This window comes from Corvus kubaryi, unplaced genomic scaffold (assembly GCF_017639235.1).
Source record: "Corvus kubaryi isolate FWS band 111438036 unplaced genomic scaffold, C.kubaryi_AGA036_p1.0 37347, whole genome shotgun sequence".
Classification (NCBI taxonomy): domain Eukaryota; kingdom Metazoa; phylum Chordata; class Aves; order Passeriformes; family Corvidae; genus Corvus; species Corvus kubaryi.
Window position 1 is genome coordinate 496,938 of NW_024581113.1, and position 25,881 is coordinate 522,818.

At 43.1% G+C, this 25,881-nt stretch overlaps 1 protein-coding gene across 3 annotated transcripts in view; it reads right to left on the reverse strand.

Moving 5' to 3' along the window:
- TTBK1 (tau tubulin kinase 1) overlaps positions 1 to 25,881 on the reverse strand; it is a 109,075-nt gene that overhangs the window by 62,706 nt on the left and 20,488 nt on the right. For 2 of the 3 annotated variants that reach the window (XM_042031907.1, XM_042031908.1), the window contains exons 3-6: positions 21,954 to 22,101; positions 7,699 to 7,772; positions 4,756 to 4,896; positions 3,364 to 3,468 (exon numbers count right to left, since the gene is read on the reverse strand). In XM_042031907.1, the coding sequence (XP_041887841.1) occupies positions 3,364 to 3,468; positions 4,756 to 4,896; positions 7,699 to 7,772; positions 21,954 to 22,101 (468 nt within the window). Of the gene's footprint in view, positions 1 to 3,363; positions 3,469 to 4,755; positions 4,897 to 7,698; positions 7,773 to 21,953; positions 22,102 to 22,424; positions 22,429 to 25,881 lie in introns of those variants that run through there. The other variant, XM_042031909.1, reaches the window with a different exon arrangement.

A 25,881-nucleotide genomic window follows, 5' to 3' on the forward strand; every position in this document is an offset into this window, starting at 1 on the left:
GAAATGCTGCTGGTAGCCAAAGAGCCTTTAGCCAGGCCCTAAGGAGCTTCCAGCACACCACGGACACCACATGGCTACAGGACCAATGCACATCTGCTCTGCCTGTCCAAAGGAGTAACTATCAAAGACTGACTTCTACAACCTGCAAAGAAATATCAAATAACGAGACTGTGGAGCACAACTGAGCTTCCCTGATTGCCAACAGAGGGGAAAAAAAGTTGCTAATGCTTCCTTACACACCTTCTGGCCCCAACCATCTTCTGTCTTTACAGAGCAATGTAAGTTCCTACAGACTGTTACCCAGCAGACTTTGTAACATGTGGCAATGGGCAAGCAGCAGAGGGGTGACAGCATTCCTATGAAAGCAAATCCATATCACAACAGCTTTTCTCCAAGGACTAGCATTTGTGCTAATATTAGCATCCCACATAAGGGAGATCAGTTTTGTTTTCCTCGAAGCACAGGATAAACTCAGATTCAGAATAAATCTGGATTCAGTTACATCAAGTGGACCATAAGCTTACAAATGCTGAGCTATCAAGTTAAACTGTCAAGTAGCCATCCTCCATACAGACATGGAAACCAAACCCATAACACTCATCAAAGGCTCAGCAGAGTAACCTCTCCCTAGGAAAAAGCTGCTGGGATAGCCCTTAAAAGGAGGCCTGGGAAGCCAGAGTGGTGACAGCTGAGGATGGAGAAAACTAATGCTTAATGAAGATTATGCAGAGTAGAAATGATCCCCCCTCAAAGTTTTAATCAATCTCTAGAAAATTAGAGGCAAGCGGTAAGTTAAAAAAAAACCAAAAACCCAACAAATCCACAGCATCCTAAACACCTGGCTCATTATCTGTATTACTAGAAAGTCATTCAGAGTCTTTCTGAAATGGTGATAAATAAGATTGAAGCTCTGAATTTCAGAGGATATGAAAACAACTAATACTTTTATGGTATTATTCATAAAGTATGACAATGCTTCTGAAACTGTAGGAAACTGCAGAGAACCTACGTGAGCAGAAAACTTCCATTAAAAAACTGAATATGACTGAAAGCAAAATCCAGACATGCTTCCAAAAAAGAGAGTGAGCCCCTTCCCTCACCTATCTTGTGTATTGTACCTCAGAACCAAACCACAGAAATACTAGGCTCAGGATGATTATGTTATAAATGTATTCTTCATGGATAAATGAATGGAAAGAGAATGGAGAGAAAAGAATTTACCTTACTGGCTTGAAATAATCTCTTTGGTGAAATAAGTGATAAAGTTCTTATTTAAAAAAAACCAAACACAAAACCACCACAAAATTTCTCATTTCTCTTGCCTTCATACCACCCTACACCTCCATCTCCTTCCTAATCCTCAGTGCATTACTTGGGCAGCAATCACACTGTGCTTCTCCAGACAAATGCCTCGGTCCGATAAGTGGGACTCAAAGTGGTATCAGGCAGCAGGGACACAAAAGGACCAAACAGCCCAGTGACTACTGCATAATGTTAAAAGGCATTGAAGTGAATATTTATGAGGTTTTTTGCTGTATCATTTCTGTCAAAAAGCTTGACCCCCTGAAGTGTGGCATGGGAGAATAGGTACATTAGGTATATGAGACTTTACCCTGTACGATCCTCCCATATCCCAAACAAACGGAGACTTTTCACTACTTTCACGAGAGCATACTCCCACCCCCTGGGGATTGTATATATCTTTTTAGGAAAAGATCATATGTCATTCATCCTTCTATGAGACACATCTGTGGCAAGCAAGCAATCAACCACCAGATTGACCAGAACGAAGACCAACCTTCTCAGAGTCCTGCACTCTGACAAAGCCCCCGCTCACCCACACCAACCCAAGCAGGACATGGCTTGTATGACACAGCTGAAGAATCTTTTCCCCTGGAAAATGTCAAGGCTGGATGTAGAGCTGTTTCTAAAAACAGGGCCTGGGAGCAAAATAAAAGTGAAGTAATTTAAATTATGGTAAGAAAGGAACAAAATAGAGGATACAAAAGAAAAGACACTGGGAAAAATTAATTTCTTTAATTGTAAAGAAAGAACAATGTTCAAACAATGGGACTTGAAATACAGATGTAAACTATAATTACTTCATTAAGAAATGAAGAAATTTTGCAGAAAAACAACTGCCAGTTTCAGTCTGTAATGGACTTGAATTCTGACTGCAGAAAGCGGAACGGAGGGGGGCCACATTTTGTAAAGGGCAATATGGAGAAGGGTTATCCCCAAACTATAAAGCATTGATGAGGAAGTCCAGTAGTATGTAATGAGTGTCTTTCTAAGAATAAGATGCAGGCACAACCTTTGGAGCTGCTCCCAACTACAGGGAAAAAGAAAACTGAAAAGACTTACAAAAGAACAAAAAAAAAAAAAAAAAGAAGAAAAGAAAAAAAGAAAAATTCTTCAGCTATATTAATCTACTAAGGACACAAAATCTGCTCAGTAGCCTTTGCTTTTTTCCCACTGCCCAGCAATACCCGGCACTACAGAGTCTCTGTATTTAGCTAGCACATTATCAACATTTTCCAGAACAACAATTATCTTGCAGATGGAAAAGGTGTGCAGACCAAAAGCTGTAAGCCTAGGATGACAAACAGAGAGATTGTATGAGCACTCTCTGCTTGCACTGTGTTCTGAAATACATCTAGGAATTCTCTGACAGATCCCAGAATATCTGAAGCTTTACACATCCTTATGAGTGACCCCAGATAACATTGTGCTGGTAAAAGAACTGAAGAGAAAACCCATATTACATGGCACAGAGAATGCCCCCTGCCCATACTTCCCCTCCAGGCAGGCACACTGAAATATCCCTGCTAGGAAATCTGGACAGAGTCAATAGACATAAAACCAAAGCCACAAAGGGTGAGAACAGCATTACAGGTTGCAGCTCACAGTAAGTTCAGCCTCAGAGATCAGGTCAGCCTCTAACTTCTAGCACACTTTTTTATAAAAAGCTTTAAGAATATACCAACCTGTTTCCCCAGATCACAGAGAACTGAACTAGACCAGTCCCCTGGGGCTACAGAAGTTACATGGCCAGCATTGGGCTCACCCTCTTTGTTAGTCCATATTGTACTCAGTAAGTATTGCAAGCCTGTGGAAAACATGATAATCCTAAAAGAAATTAAAAAAAAAAAAAAAAAGCCACACATCTGGTAAGACAAAATCAAGCATCCCTTCTCAGATCCCCAACTCAGCTGAAGTCACCTGCTGCTTCTCACCTTGCAGAAAATGTAGCCCAGCATAATGACCATGCACAACAACAACAAAACAAACAGAACCACAAAACCTTTCCATTCCTAATCAGTTGCAGAAATGGAAAAAAAAACCTCCTTGAAATGTACTTACTGGTCGGACTTCCCCAGTAGTGTTGGTGTACTGCCGAGCCAGACCAAAGTCTAACATGTAGCACTTCCTGTATGTTGAAGGTAAGCGGCCCATGGCAAAGTTCGACTGGACAAAGAAGCAAAGAAAGAAAGTCAAATTGATGCCAGCAGCTTGGGTAAGGTGGCCATTTGTTGGCAAAACCTTATCATGCAGCTCCACATACCGCTGGTGGAAACAAGTCAAAGATATTAATTTTAAGATGCACCTTAAACGTCATGATTAGAGAACCACTGCCTTGATGAAAAGTTCACTTCGCAGATAAGAGACTGTGGAGTCTCAAAATTGCTAGAATTCACATTAGCTGAGCTAAATTTCAGCTGCTGTGAGAAAGAGCTACATTTAACACCACTAGCTCTGCAGTGAGAGCTCCATGACATGCATAACAGGCTGGAGTTATTGTAGACAAATGCTTCTGTTCACAGTTTAGCTGCTAGCATGAATTATTCTGCCCTAACTCCCAGAATCTCCATTTACTTTATTGTATTGCCTAGATCTATCTGAACGTTCAGGCATATAGAAACCACCAGGCTTGGTTCTTAGTAAATAAACCAATAAAAAGCAAATGGAGCAGCTCCTTTTTTTTTACCTCAATCTTAAAGTTCTATCCTTTACCATAATGGATGTCCACTAAAGGATTTGTAGCCAACCACATCAGTTACTGGTTTTCAGCTGAATCTGGTCAGCCAAAAGCAGCTGATTTTAAAAGGAGCAAATGAGTTTGCTAGAAGGAAGCTGGTCTCAGGTATGATGCAGCAATAAGTGTTCAGGTCAAGTAGTGAAGAGCTGTAGGAACAAGACTGGCTTCTACAACGAGACTTGGAATTACTGTGCTTTGCCCAGGCAGATGACCAACAATGTGACTGTGTTTCTGACAGCGGAAACTGTGCTCCAATTCTTTTGGCAATCACTCATACAGGATTTGGCAATCACATCATACAGTATGATTTAGCTTAGTCAAACACATGAATTAGCATTTATTCAAGTGATGCATCACAGAACAAGACTTCCTTTCTGAACAACTTTAACGGTGATAATTGGCTGGACTCCAAAGGACCATTCAGAACTAGATTGCTTCATCATGGGATCTTGACTGGTGCAAGCACGACTGACAGCTACCAACCCACCATGGAGCAGCCTCTGCCAATAAAAGCTGGTTTGCTAAGCACTTAAAGGAAGGACAATACTATATTACTATTCTGTACCTCTAGGAAGTAGCCAGCATATCAGACAGTGGGAGTGTGCAAGGAGGCCTAAATGTATCTGCTGAGACCTGCCCATACTCAGACTGTCTTTACTGACTCAAGCAAAACAGACAGACATACAACCAAAAGGAAAATTTCCAAAACCACATACAGGCTTGATGTCACGATGCAGGAATCCCACAGAGTGAATGGCTTCTATTGATTCCAGAATCTGTTTGCCCAATCGCAGCGTTGTGCTCAGTGTGAAAGTCCCTCGAGGCTGACTCCTTCTGAGATCTGCAAGATTTCGGCCCTGAAACAGTCAATAAAACACTTAAACCATCACACAAAAGCAGAGCCTTTCACAGCTGTGAGTTCTAACATGCAACCCCAAAAAAGCAGACATGCTACTCAGAGCGGTGCTCACCTCATGTCTGCTTTATTTCTTGCATAAGATCTTCCAGCAGTCCATTTTAGCTTTTAAGTGATGCATTTGCTGATAAGATACCAGACTGTTATCTTGGGAAATCAGCTGGTCACTATTTGTGCAATAGGCACAGCATGGACAGCAAGCAGTGCCTCAGACTGTAGAGACAGCATCTCCTTACTGTTAAACTCAGACCATACAGAAGCTGATTTAAGAACAACCTCTGACTGTTCTCTGAGCCATCCAGAGATTAAAACAGTACAAATTCGATAAGCAGGTCATGATGCTGCAGTCTCATCAGAAACTTCCTAGCACACATTGTCTGGTTCAAGCTCAAGCCAGCATTGTTGTGGCAACACCACAATGGGGAAAGTTGTCTATCAAGAGAATCATACCCAAAATCAGAAGAGGAGGATTTTTCCACTGACTTAATACTTATCATAACAAATTGCTAATTTACCTCCAGTTAATTAAATTTCTGAGGAAAAACAAAAAGGCTACCAGCTATGCATGAAAATAAAGACAATTTAGGAAAGAAAAAGGAAAAAAGGGCAGAGTAAATGCAAGAAAAATCCCAGTCCTCTTTGATGTCTGTCATCTCAGTTTTGCCTATACCTCTTTAGCATTGTAAAGAGAAGCTACTAAAATGATTGTATTCCATGGCAAGTGCTCTTCTAATCCACAGAACGAATGCATTTAGCAACTCATTAAAAACATTAGGAATAAGAGTCTGCTGTTTCAGAGAACATGCATCAAGAACAAAAGCTACAGGGACATGCTGTTCATTACTATGCTTTAGAGTCTCCTGATTCTGCTTCTGTGAAGACATCTATAGAAGACATCTATCATCTATAGAAGACCTATGCTTATAATATAAGTCCACATGAATTCGAACAAAATTCCCAACAGCAAATATATAAAAGATTCCAAACAGTTGAGGAGAAAACAGAGATTGCTCTCCAAATGCCATCTCTTCATCCACCCATTTCCAGTTCTCAAGTTATTTACAGACATTAAAGTGCCAGCTGGCTCATGTAGCATATGACAAGTCTCTCAAATTGTTTTGAGCCATGTTTCACTTCAGGCTCTGGACCCTTGAAGAATCACACCTGATAGAGGCCAGCTCATAGATACAGTTCAGGCACAGCAGCCCACCCAGGTTTGCTCCTTAACATGAACAAAATCAAGCTAAATCACCTCTCTAGTGCTTAACTTCTTGAATTTCTGTGACACTTCACTAGAGGCAGCACAGCTTTGTCATCGCTATCCTGAAACATCCAATACTGAACTGACAGCAGATCTTGCTTTCCACTGTAAAGCTGTTCCTTGAACACCAGCTCTCTTATCCAATGGTAACATGGAAAGCAAGACTCATTTTTTTCAGGGCTGCACACTGAAATGTGCCATAAGTTTCCCCAGCTGCTACTGCTACCAGGAAAAGACACAAAATGAGCACTATTTTCCAAATAAACACTGTCAGGCCGATTACAGAACAGAGCAGATGCAATGAGTTGCAAAGCTTAAGAGTGGAAGCTGGTGACTGAAGAGAAATGGAGAACTGCAGTACACAACAGTCGAGGGACACATGATAAACCATGTCTCAGCAGGTCTTGAAGGAGAATTTTAGCCTGAAGAGTGATGGTGCAAAACTAGCTAATGCTTTGTATATCAGTGTCTTCATCTGCAAATAATGAAATTATTTTTAGCTCTGCCTACTCTACGAGCTCGGTTACATAGTCAAGAACAAACTAGAAAGAGAATCCATGCAGAAAAATTTTTTTCCAAGGTTAAGTCCCTTCTATCAGGCTTGGTAAGGACAGGATTGGGTAGAAGCCTTGTTCTTCCATGAGGTCCAGGCCAGCCCCTTCACGATTCATATTCACACTCACACTGCAGCAGCAGCAATAGCCAGGGTTGTTCAGAGAGCAAAAGAATTTCTTCTATCCATAACAGTAGTTGGGATGCCAACGGTACATAAAAGGCAAACCCAAGCACCAGGAGTTTACTGGTTTTATACAACTGTCTTGCAAAGCAGAACTACAAAAGAATCAGAAGATTATTTTAAAGAAGTACTTGGATCTGCTGGTACCTGCTTTACTTCATCTACCCTGTCTAGCAGTGCAGTCACCGTGTAGTAGCTACCCAAGTATTTGCCCTTATTGACTTGGTATCAGCAGCGTTCAAACAGGAGTAAACACTTCCACAGCAGAAGCTGAGTTACTGCTGAGCTTGGGAGAGACAGAGGAGCCAGAGATCACGGCCTTTCACAGAGAAACTGTGCTGCTGCTGTGACACCGCTGCTCTCAGTCTGAGCTCTGATACAAGACATATTTTGAATGCTGCATCACAGCTCAGCAGGAGGTATTTCAAAGAGCTGCCACTGCTGCACAACGCTGTGGGTTGCTCCTGGGAGCATTCTGAACTGAGTGCTTTCCCTCAGAAAACTGACAGAAAGGCATCTTAAACAGAAAAGCAGAGCTATGAAATATTTTAGCACATACTGACGACTGGAGCCATCCCAAGGGTTATCAGAGCAACACCACCCCTTCTCACTGTCTTCCATTCCATCCTCTTTCTGTGTCCAACCAAGTCTTTACACCATTGCTTGGCCTTATTCTCTCAGTGTAAATCCTTCTCAGTGATGCCATCTCTACTGGACAGATGGGAGAGGCGAAGAACAGAACTCACCTGAAGCTGCATGACCACATAATTAAACTTTTCATTTCTTCCACAGCCAATAAATCTGCAAACATGATCCTTCCCTGAAAAGAAACAGAAATGAAGAGAATAGAACATAAGATAACAACCTGTGATCATGATGTTCAGAAAAATGGTTTCTGATTCAGGGCTGGTACCCATAAAGTGGTATCAAGTAAGGAGTTTTGCATAACAAATTGAGCTCAGCTCATTACACCAACTTTATTCAGTACAAGCTGACTTGTACACACAACCACCACACTCACCTACTAGCACTGCTTACCCTGAAAGAGCTAATCTAATACTACCTTGACATGAACAAACCCTGACTTTAATAGTCAGAGACACCTGGAAAAGAAAGATGCTTATGGAAATACTCCATTGAAACATTAAAGCAATTTTGTAACAACAGAAGGAAAAAAATAGGGGCCATTCTGGGTCAAGTTTTGGCATGATATTAGTACAAACTACACCTGTTCAGGCAAAATCAAACTAACTCAGCTACCCCACAATACACAGCTGGTCCTCGGGGGGGGAGTGGAGGCTGTGGTTTCAGACCCTGACCTGTAATGGATTTGTGATAGTTTGCTCTCTGGATTCTCGGAAGGGGAAGGAAGAGGAATGAGTTCCCCTAATAGCAGACTGCTGATAACAGAGTAAAGGTTGATGTACATCACAATGGTGAATTCTTGGTTCCTGGTGGGGTTTCTAAGCAGGGAAGGGGGTGAGTATCATTGCATAACTTTACCCTATGTTTCTTTGTAGCACTTGAGCAAGGATGATTTGAATTAGTTTTTAAACCAAAGCTTATTATTTAATAATTAATTAATTCCCAATTTTAAACAAAAAAAGGGAAGAACGTGAACACAGAGTATTGAGTAACTGCACTGCCTGTAGCACCCTCAGTGCCCTGCTATTGCTGTCACTGTGTGCACCACAGGCCTGGGGCATCAGAAACTGCTGGGGACAGCAAGACATGACGGAATAGGGACGTGGAGAGCAGCAGGAGACAAAGGAAGGAGCAGCTTTCTCACTGGAGAACCAGAGCTTTGGCCAGAGCAGTACACATAGCTGTGGAACACGGAGCTACATCCCAGGACCCTCAGTAAGAGCATCAAGAGCCTTCAGGTCCCAGCAGCATCCCACACCAGAACAACCATACTCTCTCTCCTACCATAAGGAGATAAAAGAGCTGCTGGCAACCAGAACTGGAGGGATAGAGGCCCTAACTACTCCTTAATCCCTTTGGAAGAACAGGTTTAAAACAAACAAACAAACCAACCCCAGTTCTAGTATCCACCTGTATCTGGTTAGATGAAGAAGAAGGTTATGTATTTGCAGATCCTTCATGTCTCTGGCATGGACATTATCCAGTCTCAGGACTGAATGTGCAAGACCATGCCGAAACCATCAAGGAATGTCACAAGCCACCATACTTCAGGAAAAGATACTCAGAGATTAGGAAAGTATTCTCTTCAGTATGTGACAGAATCTTCTGAGTTGGAAGGGACCCACAAGGATCATCGAGTCCAACTCCTGGCCCTGCACAGGACAATCCTCAAGAGTCACACCATGTGCCTGAGAGCATTGTCTGAACACCTCTTCAGCCCTGTCAGGCTTGGTGCTGTGACCACTGCCCTGGGGAACCTGTTCCAGTGCCCAAGCACCCTCTGGGTGAAGAACCTTTTCCTGATATCCAACCTCAGCCTCCCCTGACACAACTCCAGCCATTCCCTCGGGTCCTGTCACTGGTCACCAGAGAGAAGACATCAGTGCCTGCCCCTCTGCTTTTACCTCATGAGGAAGCTGCAGACTGCGATGGGGTCTCCCCTCAGTCTCCTCCAGGCTGAACAGACCAAGCGACCTCAGCCGTTCCTCACATGGCTTCCCCTCAAGGCCCTCCACCATCTTCATTGCCTTCCTTTGGGCACTCCCGAACAGGTTTATATCTTTTTTCTATTGCAGTGCCCAAAACTGCCCCCAACACTCGAGGTGAGGCTGCCCCGGTGCAGAGCACTGGACAATCCCCTCCCTTGCCCTCCTGGCTGCCAGGGCACTGCTGACTCACGTTCAACTTGCCATGGACCAGGACTCCCAGGTCCCTCTCCAAGGCACTGCTCTCTGGCTTCTCATTCTCCAGTCTGTACATCCAGGGCTGCACCATCCCAGGTGCAGAATCTGCCACTTCCCCTTGTTGAACTTCCTATGGCTGGTGATTGCCCAGTCCTCTCATTTGTCCAGGTCTTTCTGCAGGGCCTCCCTGCCCTTGAGGGAGCCAACAGTGCCTCCCAGTTTTGTATCATTTGTGAACTTGCTTAGTACCCCCTCCAGTCCTGTGTCCAGGTCACTGATGAAGATATTGAAGAGCACAGGGCCAAGGATGGAGCCCTGTAGAAGCCCACTGGTGACAGGTCCCCAGTTTGATGTCCCCTCATTCACTGTAGACCTCTGTGCCCCACCCATGAGCCAGCTGCTCACCCATCACAGGATGTGTTTATCCAGCTGAGGAACGGACATTTTGTCCAGAGGATACTATGAGAGAAAGTATCAAAAGCTTTACTGAAACCCAAAAATATTACACCAACTATCTTCCCTTGATCAACTGGACAGGTTACCCTGTCATAAAGGAAATCAGGTTTGATAGGCAGGACTTGCCTCTCATGAAGCCATGCTGGCTGTGACCAATGATTGAGCTGTCTCTCAGGTGTTTTTCAATACCTCCCAGAATCATCTCCTCCATAACTTGACCAGGCACTGAAGTGAGACTGACAGGCCTGTAGTTTCTGGGGTCCTCCTTCTTTCCCACCTTGAAAATCAGGACAATGTTCACCACCTTCCAGTCAGCTGGGACCTCTCTGGATTCCCAAGACTATTCAAAAATTATTGAGAGAGGTTTTGCAATGACATCAGCCAGCTCTTTGAGGATTCTTAGATGAATCCGAGTAGGCCCCATAGATCTGTAGGGATCCAGCTGGAGCAGCAGATCCTGCACAATTTCAGGGTCAACTGGGAATTGATCATTCTCAAAGTCATGGTCCTCCAAGCTCAGGGCACTGAGACCCACTTGGTCCATCAGCCATGTTGAAGACAGAGGCAAAGAATGCATTAAGCACCTCTGCCTTGTCCACATCCTGTTTGTGAGGTGACTATCCCCATCCTGTAATGGGCTGATGTTATTTTTACACTGCCTACTGCCATTAATGTATTTGAAAAAGCTTTTTTTCACTGTCCCCCACAATTCTGGCCAGCTTCAACTCCAGCTGAGCTTCGGCTGCATGAATTTTCTCCCTACAGTGGCAAGCAGCATCTCTGTATTTTTCCCATGTCACCTGACCTTGCTCCCACTGGGCACAGGCTCTTCCTTGCTCCTGTTTCTCACATACCAGGCCCACGGCCTGTGTGTGCCTACAGATACTGGGTGCTGCTGGTTGACAAGCTCATTGCAAAATCAGTGTTGATTTTGACAGAGAGGTTTTTGGCTTTCTGAGGAAACCTCTTGAGATACTGTGTGGATATAGAACACGTCCTGGTGTGGGTATTACCAAGAAGGAACCACCAGGAAGCCTCAGCTGTCCCACCCACCTTCCTGCCACATGCCCCAATAGGGATGGCTGTGCTGCTTGCCAATGCGAAGGGACCCTCAGAGCCAGAGTTGTGGCTACGAAGTCAACACATCTGGATAACCTCAGAAAGAACCAGTTCAGTTTCTTTAGGAGCTCATGCTACTCCTGTGCTTCAGCAAACTAGCCACCTACACAGGTTGCAAGTCCACACTCATCCCAGCCATGATTCACAGATTTGCACAGACACACTGTAGTCCCACTTTGCTTTGTTCGCCTTTCAGAGCACCAGGGGATGGATATTGAGGCAAAAGCCAAAAAGCAGTGACTGTTTCTAGTGACAGTGAGAGCTATTGTGTTGTAAAAAGGGTAAATTACTCATTTTTTGTACTTGCTTTTATTGTTTTAAATAATTGCAAAGCACGGACACCATGTGCTTTTTGTTGCTGCAAAACTACAGACAAGAACATTAAAATCCAACCCTCTGACAGGGAGAACTTGCCCACCTAAATCACTAATTTCAGTGAAACAGGAGGGGCAGTGTCTAATGATATGACTTAAGACACAACCTTGCTAATTTCTTACTGTCTCTTCTGATTTTGAGTGTATTTCTGAGATCTTTCTTTTTTTTAAAATCAGTTTCCCCCATAACACTATTGTTTTCTGGATCGCAAAATTTTACAGAAAAAAAAAGCATTTTAGTTTTTATTATTTTTGAGAATTGTTTGCCTGTTTAGGATGACAGTGTGTTTCTGCTTACTATAATATTTGAAAATAATGAATTGACTGACAGTTCTTGATGACCTGCATCCCCAAACTGACTTCACTTTATACTGAATCCTCCTTTCCAGCTTAAAATGGGCTTGGACCTGACCTGTTGGTCTTGGGAATTTAGGCTCTCCCTGGAACAGCTCTGCCATGCACTGTTTTGCAACACAAGCAACACCAGGAAAACAGAAGAAAGGGGGTGAGGGAAAACTGTGCCCATTTCTGCATGAAACAAAAAGAATATAACAGAGTGTAGAGAAAGCAGGCCACAGTTAGACGTGGTCCATGTACAGCCAGCCAGTCATAAAGGTGGGATAAATGCCTGCAGCACCCAACCCTCTGGGTCCTAGAGGCTTTCACTCCTTTGCCATCTAAAGGAGGCACCAGATTACAACTGTTTGCTCTCTTGGAACAGTTCATGCCATGCTGAAGTAGCAGATGGAGGCTGACAGTCAGGTGTGACTTTGGGATTCCTGCAGCTCAGTCCTGAGGCTGATCAGAATTATGAAGCACACAAGAACAATCGTGTTAATAACCTCCTGTGCAGACAGGATGATGGAACTGTCATACTTCCCTTAAAGGCAGCAGGAAATAGCCCTCTCTTCTCATACATGCCCTCCTCAAGCATGGAGATCATAGCACAGAGCAGAAAAGCATATTTTAAACCAGAAAAGAAAGAAGAGGGGAGTAGGAAAATGTTTTTTTTTTTTTTCAAGGTATATTTAGTATGGGAAGCCTCAGAACCATTTTACTGCACTGCCAGATGATACTTGCTCCTGTACTAGACTGCTCTGCTCAACAGCTGCCCAGATATTTCAGAGGGTCACAAGTTATACCATAGAAAATATTCTCTGTATCTGTATTTGTTTGTTACTAAAATAAAGGAAAGAACAGGGTAATAGATTTTAAAGAGTTTTGGCCTGTTAATTAACTAGCATTGGAGGAACACATCAGCCCAATGTTCATAAGCACTCACTGGAGGAAAGTTTCAGAGTATTTTATTTTATTCACAAGCATTTAGTTAAGGCAAAATTTTAATGTTCAGCCATAGAAAAACATTCTTTCTACTGTGGTCTTTTAACTACAATGAATATAATAACGTCCCATAATACAGGGTAAGAAATATTTCAGTCACTGAAATGGTCTTCATCATCCTTGTTCTGAAGAAACTTAAAAATTACAGTCAATAATTATGTTCTCATGTATAAAAACCCCTTCCACCCTTAGAGAGATATTCATCACCTTCTAGAGATACGATTAAAGTCCCCATTTGAATACTTAAAAACTTTCATTACATGAAAAGCTTTCATTACACAGCCCCTAAAAGAACCTAAATTATGATCCTTTTTTGAGTCTATTTTTTTCATATGGATCAATTTCCAACTGGCGGACACTAATATTCATTCCAATCTTCTACTCATTTTAAGTTCTTAAACATTCCTAATGTATTTTCGATGCAGCAATGAAACGAATCAAATCAACACTAAGAAGGAAATATGTGAGATTATTGTTGCAACTTGAAGTTGGTTTTTTTGTAACAGATTCCATATTTCCTGTGTTTTCACCAGAAAACCATTAACCACTCTTCTCCACAAAGAAGTTAAAAAATTTATTTTTTTAATTTTATGCTAAAATTCTGTGATTCATCTCCATAGAGTAGCTGTCTCATTCCTATCAGTTCACCCAAAACACTGAAGTAACTTCTATTGCATGAATTATCATAGATCTCACAGCAATTGTTACTCTTATTACTGTTACCTTACCAATTGTTGCATTTTCTCCTGCACAAGACCAACACTGACACAACATCTCAAGTTCAGCACTGACCACCAGGATGGTGGCAGGGAAAGGAGAATGTAACACTAACAAAAAGAGCCAGACAACGGGGTTTGTTCAGCCTTTAGGAAGGCAATAGAAGGGACACTATCTGCTGGTCAGAGCTACCTAACACAAGAGTGCCAAGAAGATAGAGCCTGATGTTTCTCAGAGGTTTCAGCTGGGCTGGAGTTCATTTTACTCCTAATAGCTGGTACAGTGCTGTGTATTGTATTTAGGATGAGAATAATGTTGGTAACACAGGGATGTTTTGGCTGTTGCTTAGTAATGCCCACCCTAAGTCCAGTTTTCAGTATTCCCCTGCTCTGCCAGTGAGGAGCTGCACAAGAAGCCAGGAGAGAGCTGTGAGAGACAGCAAAGATTGATGTCTCAAGACATTTTGGGGTGCATGCCTGTGGGGAAAGGGAAGGTTGGGTCTTGCCCTGGCAGTGCACCCCTAGAGCCAGTATGCCAGCCTGGCAGAGCTGCCAGTCATTGTCACACTGGAGAAAATGCCCCACACCCCACCCCTGGAGCCCCTAACCAAGCTCCTGAGTAGCCAAATGACCAGAAGTCCCACCTGGGGGAAGGGCCCAGAAAGGCCAAGGGGTATTTAAGGCTGAACATGAGATGAGCACACGTCTTGACCCTAACTCCTCTCGGAGTTTCTATCAGCTGAACATCACTGGAACCCAGGAGCTGGTAGCTCCACGGGTCCTTTTCTATCTCTTTTCTGTCCTTCTCCTTCTTCTAATTCCCTCTTTTTGGTTAACGTAAAATCAAACGGGCTTAGAGTTTGTGAAGTTGAGTGGGCTAAGTCAATGCTTTGAGAAGTGTTTTGTGTTGATTGAATGCTGCTCTAAACCTTCTGCCAAAGTCCTCTGATTCTCTAAAGCTGCCAGTAAAATCTATTTTGTTGTTTTGACCTCTTGAGAAGATCTTGTCTGTGTTTCTCCCATGTGTCTGACTCAAGAGTGCATGAACAACCCAGAGAGTTCTCTGGGGTCTTGCAGGGGCACAGCTGGAACAGCTGACCTGAATGGGCCAAAGGGATACTGCTCACCATGGAATATCACGCCTGGTATAAAAACTGGGGCAGGTTGGCCAGGAGCCATGGATGGCTGCTTGGGAATGTGGTGGGCATTGCTCAGAGGGTGGTGCATCACTTGCACTTTTTGGGTTTTATTTCTCCCTTTCATTTGTTATCTCCCTTTTCATTACTACTATTATTGTTCTTATTTCAATTAATAAACTGCTCTCATCTCACCCCATGGGTTTTACATTTTTTTCACTCCTCCCCACTCCGTAGGGGCAGGGGTGCTGAGTGAGCAGCTGTGTGGTACTTAGTGCCAGCTGGGGTTAACCCATGACAGAGGTACACAGAGAGGCACTGGGCATGAGCTGCAACGTGGGAAGTTCCTATTAGGTGTGATTTCTTCTTCCCCCACGAGGATGGTGAAGCCCTGGAACAGGGGCCCAGAGAAGCTGTAGGATCTCCATCTCTGGAGGTTATTCAAGATTTCACTGACAAAAGCCCAGAGCAACCAGATCTATTTCTTTTCTGCTTGGAGCATGAGGCTGTACTAGAGACCTCCAGAGGTCCTCCCTGCCAGCCTAAATTTTCTTCTGGATCTGTGTCACACTGACTTGGAAAAGCCCAAGTGCTTAGGTCACTAAGCACAACACAACTTGCTCAAGCACTTGGCACTGCTGGAGTCTCTATGATATGCCCAGCTGTTCACATGTAGCTGTACAATTGCTCTCACTGGTGTTTGGAAAGCTGCAGTTGTTTCTCAATGCTCTACAGTACAATGTACATTTTGGAGCTATCCTCTTCTTTATTTGCCTGTCAGTATCTGGTTTATCAGCTTATCACAGATTCTGTATTGTGGGGATACTGAATTCACTTCTGTACAAATATTGTAAAGAAATGGAGGATTCATCAGGACTAGAAAATGAAATGAGAGTTATTTTCATCATCTTCTAACTTTACTTGGAAATGCTGCCTTTAGCTTGGCAGAGCTGGCTCACATGGGCGTCTTTCCTCTGCAGGTACCAAGTTTCACCTCTGGCCAGACAAACCAGCTGACTTCAGGGACTTGTCAACTCAGCTGGACAAAGGAATTTTGGACATGAAAGAAAACAAATTCTGTGCTGGAAGTAAGGCTTAAATAACTACACTACTCAATAGTCATCAGCTAGGATTTAACCAACTGGGTTAAGCTTGCTAGTGTTTCTGTAATAAATCAATGAACTACTGGACACAAAACCCCAAAGGCTTGTCACTGTCCCCTAATCAAACAGTAAAAGGTAAAACTGACTGAGCTTGCATGGCATAATTTCCTCTAGTTGTTTCCCAAGACTAACAACTTTAAGATGAATAAGCGATAATAGATCCCACACAGGTCAAAGCACAGTAAGTCGTAAAAAAAGTGTGGTTTAAATCCTTTTTCAGCCATCCCATGACCTTCCCCCACCGAACGGCACCACAGTTAGCACAGAAAACAAGTGTCCCAAATGCCAGTTCATTCAAACACTCCTACACATGGAAGAATGTAGTGCTGGATAGAGAAGCTCAAGTTACAGCAAGTCTGTGAATCTGCCACCCTGTGATGGCCTAAAAGCCTGCCAAGGGTAATGTACTCTGCTTTCTAGTCTTTGCAGATAGCTTGCTTACATCAACCTAGCAAAATACTGTAGAAACACAAACTGTGTCCACAAAAGTAACAGAAACTGAATCACAGAGAGTTAAGGCACCACTTTAACACAAAAACCTCACAAATGCAATAACAACAAAAACTAGGACTGGTGAGTAAGAAAAACAAGGTCCTTTTCCTTCCAATATTTTGCTAGGAAACTCTTATCTGTCCAACCCCTGGCAATAAAGAGGGAACGAGCAGCACAGACTTGCTTTACTATTTGCTGTAACAAAATCAGGTACTCAGAAACTACACTGCCTGTGACCAGGCTGCATCTTGCACAACTACTCAATATGCAGAAGATCTCTGCACTGCAGAATAAAATTAATCAGAGTCCTACACAATGAAACTGGTTACACTGAGAAGAAGGCATTTACAAAGAAAACACCACACTGAAGAGAGCTTAGGAACACCTGGCAGCCGAGTGAGATCAAAAGCAAATACTTAGGGCCTTGTAGCCTCACACCAGGGCAACATTGCCACTGCAGATGAACAGAAAACAGTGCTCAGCACCAGAATAATCTGGCCATTTTAAATTACAATCTGCTAGGCTGTTCCAAAGAGAATCCCATCACAGGAGACTGAATGTTGTGGCCATATCCATATTTTAGAGAGCCTATGAACCAGAAGGCATACAAAGTGCACTCCTTGTGAGAGATCCTTTTGCAGTGCCCTGGTCTCACAAGACCCCAGGGTGCTCCCAGAGACACCTATCAAGAAGTGGGTAAGGACAGGGAGGATACTTTTGAATTCGAAGCATCTGCTTCTGAGCCTCACACAGCCCCAGCTGAGCATTAAGAGAGAACACAATTCCTGGTTTGCCACCTAAGATAGTTTCTATACCCCTCTCTGCAGCAGTCCACTGGATTTCATCACAGATACTGGTTTACAGTTTCTGCAATTAAGGTTGCTGTTAGAAAGGCAGACTGACAGACAGCCCAAGCCAAGCACCTCAAAAGCTATGCCAGAGCTGTTCTCACAGAGATGTGGCATTTTGATTAACCTCAAAGATCTCACAGACAGGAAACTGAGTCCAGACAGTACTAATGCTCCTTTGCCACCTGAATATTGCTCCACAGCAAATTCAGGGTTGGGGAAAAAATCACAGACAGAACAAGCAGGTTGCTGTCCGTTGGTATTTCAAAGGGTTAGAAAAGCATTGAAGAGATGGAAAAACATCTGCTCATCCAGACATGATAGTACTCTTCCTTCCATGTGTTCAATGATAGGAAGCCATCCTATTTTTTCTCCTCCTGATTCAAAAAACCAGGAGCCTCAGAGTCCTGGTTTATAAAAGCAATGAGGTTTTAAAGAAAGCCCCCATATTGCCTTAAATCATTACAACTACCACGTGTCAGTGTTCCAAGAGTGGCTCTGGGTCATGTAAGGTTTTCTGAGCAAACAGACCATGAAGTTCTGTTTCAGGTGCACACCAAGTAATCCCCAAATCCTAAAGCAGAGTGAAAACTAACAAATGGACCCTCAGACAGGAGGGCAGATTAAAAAACCCAAAGCAAATTAATCCAAAGCAAAATGGCCTGAAACCATGAAGTTTATAATGTAAAACCCCCAAGCCATATCTGCTGGAGATGTATAGGCCTGAACAGCTGCTGCTACCCACTGATCTGCAGGTACTGTACTGCTCACTAATGGAGACATTGCTTAAGAGGCTGAGGCACAGAAAACCCAACCAAAGCCTTTCTTGCTCTCTGGATATGCAAGTTACTAATTCACTTAGCCACACAGATCTTACTTCCATTTACTTTTTAAAGCACATGACCCAAAGGCTTGTCTACACAGCAAAACACTGGCGAGTACAACTACACCAGCAACCTCCTCTGCTGGAAACAATCTGCAGGAAGTGTTTTGCCAGTGCAGCTTAGACTTGGTTTCAAAATCCTTGCCTGCAAAGTAGAAAATTCCAATAGGTTAAAATTGTGTGCAAATGGTACAATCACACACATCTTGCTTAAAGATAGTTTTACAGTAGTGACTAAGGTAATAAAATGAGGGCTTGGCACTAAAATAGAATTCTGTCGGAGAAGCTGTATTCATGCACAAGTTCACTGTGCAGATGTGCCCAAACTATCCCTGAAACAGTTTCTGAATTTGTTATTGGTTAAGATTTTCAACCCTAGTAGTGTAATTCTCTACTAGCTTCTCTAGGAGCAACAAGACAATGTAAGCCAAATAGTGCTTCACAAGGATTAAAATAAAAAGCTATCTTGTGATGCTCTGATTAGAATTGGCCAGAAAGAGTAGCACCAGACAGAATGGTGCTGCAAGTTCAGCCTGAACAAGGAAATATTCTACAGCAACTTTGTGAGACCAAAAGGTTTTGATTTTGACTAACACAGTCCACGGAAGGCGAGAAAAAGACAAAAATGTTGCTAAAACTTTTTGGGCAAAGATGCAACAACAGGACAACGGAGAGCTCCAGCTCATCACCTGCTTGAGCAAGAAACTCCATAAGGTGACTTCTCAATTGTGTTTTGCCCAAAGCATAAAAGGGCACCACTGCTGGTGTTTCACAGATCCAAGACAATTAACAGATTTGGAAGTTTGGTCAGAAGATGATTTACGATCCCTCCAAGTAACGATGCAAGTTAGAAAGAACTTTGCCTTTGGGAAACATATTAATAACTAAACAGATACAGAAAAGGCACTATACAGCTAGAAAAATCAAATCAAGTGTGAGCAGAACAGAATGACTCTATAGAGCAGGGGAGAGATACTGAAGTGGTAGTGATCTCACATAGCTAAGCTCAAGTATCTCAGAACCACTTGTATTGGAAGGGACCTCTTGAGACCATCTAGTCCATGCCCCTGTTCAAGCAGAGACAGCTAGAGCATGTTGTCCAGGACCACATCCAGCTGGGTTTTCAGTACATCCATGGACAGAGATACCATAATCTCTCTAGGTAACCTGTTCCAGCACGTGACCACCCTCACAGCAGAAAACTACACGTGGTGTTTATTAGAAAGTACAGAGACTCTATAGAAGAGTCAGTACCCGACTGTTTCTCCAGCTGTTCTGTGTGGATTGCTGGTGCAGGAAGGACATTGTGAGGGACCTACCTGCAGCTATGTTCCCTATGTGGCTATCCCACAAACTGTCCAAGAAAGCCGAACTGTTGGCAACAGCCTGCAGTCCACACCAACCAGGAGCTACTGCACTCTAAGGTCAGGCTGTACCCAAACCAGGTCTGCAGTATGGGCCAATGGCCAACCTTCTCTATCCCAAACTCTGCCGAACTCCAGCAACTTGCAAGACTCTGTTCACAACCTCTGGAGAGAGCAGCAGCTCATTAGTCCTTTGAGGCTGGTGTGACACCTAAATAGAAAACAATAAAGCTGGACTATTTAAGAGGGACTGCAATTTTCAATTCTACCAGAAAAGTACAGAGGAATTTTAGACAACACTGTTCCCTTGATTTTCATCTGGAAATCCATGAACTGACTGTATCACCCATGGTAATACCACCAACTTACCCCACCCTCCAACTGCTGGAAAAAGACAGTATCTCCCTTTCTGAAATGTTTCTCACCTCTTTGCAACACTCACAGTGAAAACATACACAATACACGATTCCCCATGCTCTCAACCCAATTTCTTAATTTAACTTTATCATTTATTTCAGTAAAGCATTTGGGGATTAACCTTCAAACAAAAAAAGCTAAATTCCTCACAGAACAGCTTGATTTGTAAAAACATGGCTGAAGTAATGTGTCATTCTTACATGCAAGATAGCTGATGCACAGCCAATTCTGATTCTTCTGTCTTTTCTGTCCTTTCCCTGAATATTTACTAACTGCTTTGCCAAGGGGCTTTTCCTAGTTCCACACACCACCAGTCCCTCTCCCCAGTTACCAGCATCATGCTATGCACAAATGTGGGTGTTTTTTCAAGCATTTGGTATTCTCAACAATCTTCCAGAAATAAACACATGTATCAGTCAACACCTTGTACATTTTCTGATGCTAGTCCTGGTTTGGTGATTTCAGGTCATGCTTTTCAAGCACTCCCTGCCCTGGATGCAGCACCTATTGGCAGTGGCCAGCATGACAGCACTGGCCAGCATGACAGCACTGTCTTTTGGTACTCTAAAATCTGTCATTCCACACAGTCATAACCTCACTCAATTCAGAGTAGTTTCAAATGCAACAACAAAATAAAAAAATCTCATTCACAGCCTTGCTTGCCCTCACTGCAGTGTTTTCAGACCTCAGACACCTGCTCTGCTGTCCTCTCGGAGTTTGTGTATCCAGGCCTTTCACAGATCAACAAGAGTCCCTATAATGACCTGGGCTGATTTCTCCTTTACAGAGCTCAGCTGCATTTATTACAACCCAGAGTATTCAAAAGAGGCCTTATCAGTCCTCCTCTTGGGAGAGCAGAAATGTGGAAAACAATTTGACCTTCAAAAATAATTCACTGGCTTTTACCTAGAGGCGATCTGTCACAAACATCGTGTAGCTCATTTCACAAGGCTTGCAACAGTCTCACCCTCAAATACAATCATCTCTCTGGAGATTTTGTACAAAGGCAAAGGTATAGACACAAACATAGGGCCACAACACTATCTCCCAAGCATGAGCCCTAGTGATAAAGATATTACTCACTGCTTCAGCAGAAGGCATTTCCTCAGCCCAAGAAGGAATCCTGCAGAAAGGAACATCCCTTCAAATGTTTATTATACTACAAAACAGAAACTATACCTGGCAATAGCTGGCTTTGCCTTAACAAGGAAATCCATGCACAATGCCCTTCAGCCAACAGCAGTTCTCAACTCCTCGAAGGCAGATTTGGAAATTCCTTGCTTACATCCCTCCACAGCAATCTGTTTGGTAGAAGCCCCCGTCCTTCAGCCAGGAACAGCTGCATCAAGACACCTCCCTTGCACTCTAATTAAGAACAGGCACATCACTTCACACCTTGCCTTCAGGACAGTGAGGTACATGAAAAATTATCTAATAGTCAGTTTCCCTATACTTCCTATTATCCACTTTTTGCACTCCTCTACTAGACAACCATTTTACTTGGAGCCTCTGTCATGCTTACAGTGCTCCAGGTCCTCTGGGAGGCAACCTCATTTCTTAGCCAGATGCTGCTTCCTCTATTCCTTATTTTCTAATCAGTATCACTAGATTGCACAGACCAGTGTACCAATAGTTCAGTGTAAGTCTCCCCACTGTCCTTATACCCTGGCAGACAAAACAGTCCCTGTTGCTGGACCTCACTTGAATTGCAGAACATAACAACTTTCTCAGCTGGATGACTTAACATGACATCACATATAGATGGAAGCTGAAGAGAAAACTATAAAAACCACTTGCGACTTTGGATTCTGATTGTTAACATGCACAGTGACTTGAATCACTTCCAAAGGGCTTTTTGCCTTACCTTGCAGCTTTTTCAGGACAGCCACTTCCATCTTGAGAACTTGCTTGGGCTGCTGAGCTGATTCTACCTTCAAGGCCACATTCTCACGGGTCAGCAAATCCATCGCCTCATAGATCTCCCCAAAGCCACCTCCACCAATCTTCTTCAGCTGGAAAAGTACAAAGTGGTTTGGTACAACGTACACAAGAGGAAATATCAAGCTGCCTCTCAAAAAGCCAGCTCCTCGACTGTGTAGGGAGAGCAAGCTCAGCTCCCAATCTGTGCTGTGCCTGAATCCCTTCACTGCACAGCCTGGCAAAAGTCCAGCTACCCACTTGACTGTGCTATGTATAAATTCTTTGCTGTTACAACAAAGAACAAGCCTACCAAGCAATGACAGGTGATACTTTTAAAAGCAAATGATAATGCCTATTGACTCCATGATGTTCTTGCCAAAATTCAAGGAAAGACCCTTCAAGGAGATAGCAGAACCACTGTCCAGAACATGGCAGATGCAAACTGTCATTCCCTCCTAACAAATACATCTCTGCAGTAAAACATAACCATGGTAGTTAAAACTAACCTTTCAAGAAATAAGTTAAATGAAGTTTGCATCACATTCAAAGGATTTTAAAAACAGAACAAAACATCCACTGGAATCTTTTACAAGATGCTTTACCTGCTCTGGTGGTAAAGTTACTTCAGTGTCACATCTCAAAGAACTGCCAACTGCATTACCTCAAAACTGGTGTACAAGCCACCAGTACAGCTTCATTTGCTCTCAGTCTCTTCTTCTTTTTAGTTTGAAACTCAACCAAATTATGCTTTTTGTGTCTCTAAGCAAAATTAAAGACTGTTTCACAATAGGATTCCACCACTTCAGTTGACATAAACTCAAAGCTAGAGATGTCTAAGTTTCATCATATTTGATATGTACCTTCTAGAGATAGATTGTCAGCCTGCCTGCTCTAGAGGAGCCACCCATTCAGGGGGCAAGTCAGGATCCTCTGCCTTTCCTGGAAGGTGATTCCTTGATCCTCCTCCTGCTGAGACTTGACAGCATATGTGCATATAGTTATATATAATCATGTATAATACAGACTCCTCATGTGTTGCAAGTGTAAATGTCTATGCAAGGACAATTATTTTATATTTGTTTCTCTTAGATATATTTAAAGCCTACTGTGCTGCCCCAGGAGGAAATTCAGGTTTACAGCAGAGATAGATAGGGGCTCCCTTGATTTGCTTAGAACTTGTTCATTGAACCAAGCTGCAGCGCTTCCCTTAAGCATTTTTTGTTCCCTCTCAACAACTGCCCTGGAAGTCCTGAGTGCCGCTTCTTTCCAACAACAGCAGTAACACTTAAGAGAGGAAATGAAGTTTTGGTCAGACAGATAGTTAAACATGGATTGTACACAATGTTTAATGAGGTTTAGATGATATTTTAGTGTCTTCTGTACCACCAAAGGCCAGTCCTGTGCATCTGTCCAGTTTGCTGAACAAAGGGCCCTGCCTACCAAGAGCAGGGTTTTTTCCTCCCAAAGGTGACCCACATAATTTGCTCTTCTGGCTCCCAGGTCAAGAAAAACAGGTCCACATGAAGAAGGCAGTTTTTTCCATATTAACAGCCTGACAGCCAGCCTTGTCTCTGAAGCTATTACTTGATGACCCTTTGAAAGTTGCTGTCCAGAGCAACCTCTTGTCATTTTTCCTCATGACCTTCCACAGGGCCAAACAGGCATATTCCCATAGTAAACAGCCCAATAACTAGGTCAGCACAGATTATTAATAAGTTATTACTGTGCAGCCCTACTTCCAGTTGGAAATTCACACTTAGCGAGCTGGCTATTAAAAATCTTTCTTTCAAAACAGTGCTGCATTCAGCATAGCAACAACACGTCAGCTAATACCTCAGGATTCATCACACAAGATCATCTGTGGTCTGATACACTCATGAGAAAGGAAAAGGGACAGTAAAAGCTACAGAAGGCAGAAAGGTAAGCTGGGATCTGGAGGGACTTTAAGGAAGATTAAAAAACTCCCAGTTAGAAAATGGGTAAGATAACAAGCAAAAGTCAACAGCAAAATATACAACACAGCATAGGTGGGATGGAGAAAAAAATATAGGCTACCCAAACATCTCACTGGGTAGATTAATTCAAGAAATAGATCTGGGGAGAAATATTGCTGAGCCAGCACAGACACACACAATGATCCTTTTCCACTTATTTGCCCCAACAAATGCTCTGATGGTCCCACACAGTTGTCAAAATGCAAAGGTACTACAATATAAATGGAACAACACAGTGATATGACTAGGATAGGATCTGTAGGAAGGTCCAGTTGTGCATGATGCACAGTATAGAACACCTTGCTCTAGAGGCTGTCACTGAATTAGTTGGTTGTTCATTTTAGGAGTAAAAAAATGATCAGGAGTCTGGAAAAACTAAGGACAGGCTAGGACTGCTACCTCAGAAAAAGCAAAGGAATGTGTGCATCAGACAAGCAGGTTCAGGAAAAAAAGTACAATACTGGGACTGCACACCTGGCAAAACAGCCAAACTGGAGGACACATAAAAGCCTACAGAGAAACAAATGGGAGATAACACAAGATCAAGATTGGAGCTTCTGCTGAATCAGAAAACTGACTTTATATACACATTCCAGCCAATGGAGTGCTGTCAAAGCTGCCTTTGCTTCCTTGCATCCTTGCTCACACTCTTATGGAAATTATTCTCTGGCATACTTTTCCCGGCACACCAGATGGTACCATCTATTCAACATTACCACTAGCACCGCCATACTTCTTGATTTTTCGGCAACATCCAGAGGCCATCAGCAGCCATTTCCTTTCCTTTGTTCCAGAGCAAGTTGTTGTAAGTCAAGGTCTTGGCTGAGTTCAGGGGCTTATGACACATCCATTGCCTCACTGTCTGAGTGCTCTGTGGGAGTTCACTTTCTAAGGTGAACTCAGCACAGCCTTCTGTTGGACACAAAGGAGAGATGGGCACATACCACCCAAAAACCCCCAAACCAGTAATGAAACTGCAAACACAAATTCAAGAAAGAGAATGAAACATCTAACTAGAATCACCTAAGTGGTAATCATGAGTCATTAGCCCATGTTAAGCCTCACTGCCCTGGGAATATTCTCTTCTGGTCCTGTTTCCTACCTTCTACCAGCCCACTTACTGTTAAGATTGGGATACAGACTGACAACACCAGCAGGATTCATTCCACCCAGCTGCACGAGCCTGTGTGTCAGCTGGGTGTCCACGCTGTGGAATCAAGTGAACAGTTCATCTGATCAAACAGGGAGGTATCTGGACTTGCACACAGACAATCAGTAGTTACACAGAACACAGATGGCTCCCTTTCAAGTCTCCTTTAAATATTCTGAAATATTTTGGATTTATCCTGAAAAAGAGTCTTGTAGCTCAATCTTTCAAAGCCTACTAAAAAAAACCCCAAAACAACAACAGCAACACACAGCCTTCTCACTAAGCAAAAATCAGTACTTTCAGACACAGTTCAAAAAACCAAGGCAACACACAACCCCAGTCAAAAATAGGCTTGAATACAAATTTAATCTTTTATTCCAGAAGCATATACGCCACCACTGCTCTAAACAAAATCTGCCTTCCAAGGATATTATATAAAGACTAGACCTTCCCAGGATAACATTCCAGGACCAAGGCAGGAGTGGTTCAGTGTCAGGATCGGTGGCAATACCAAGGAACAGGAATGTGTGCTCTAAATCCAGAGCAAAGGACCAAATGAAAAGCCAACAACCTTTAGTGAACTCAGCCAGGATCAAGGCTGTCATCCACAGGCTTCAAAGGTTTCACATGGTCAAACAGTGACACTGTGGCTGTCTTCTAGGAACACTTGTATAGCCAAGCCTGCAACTCCTGCAGCCCAACTCAATGGGCTACTTGATCCAGAAATG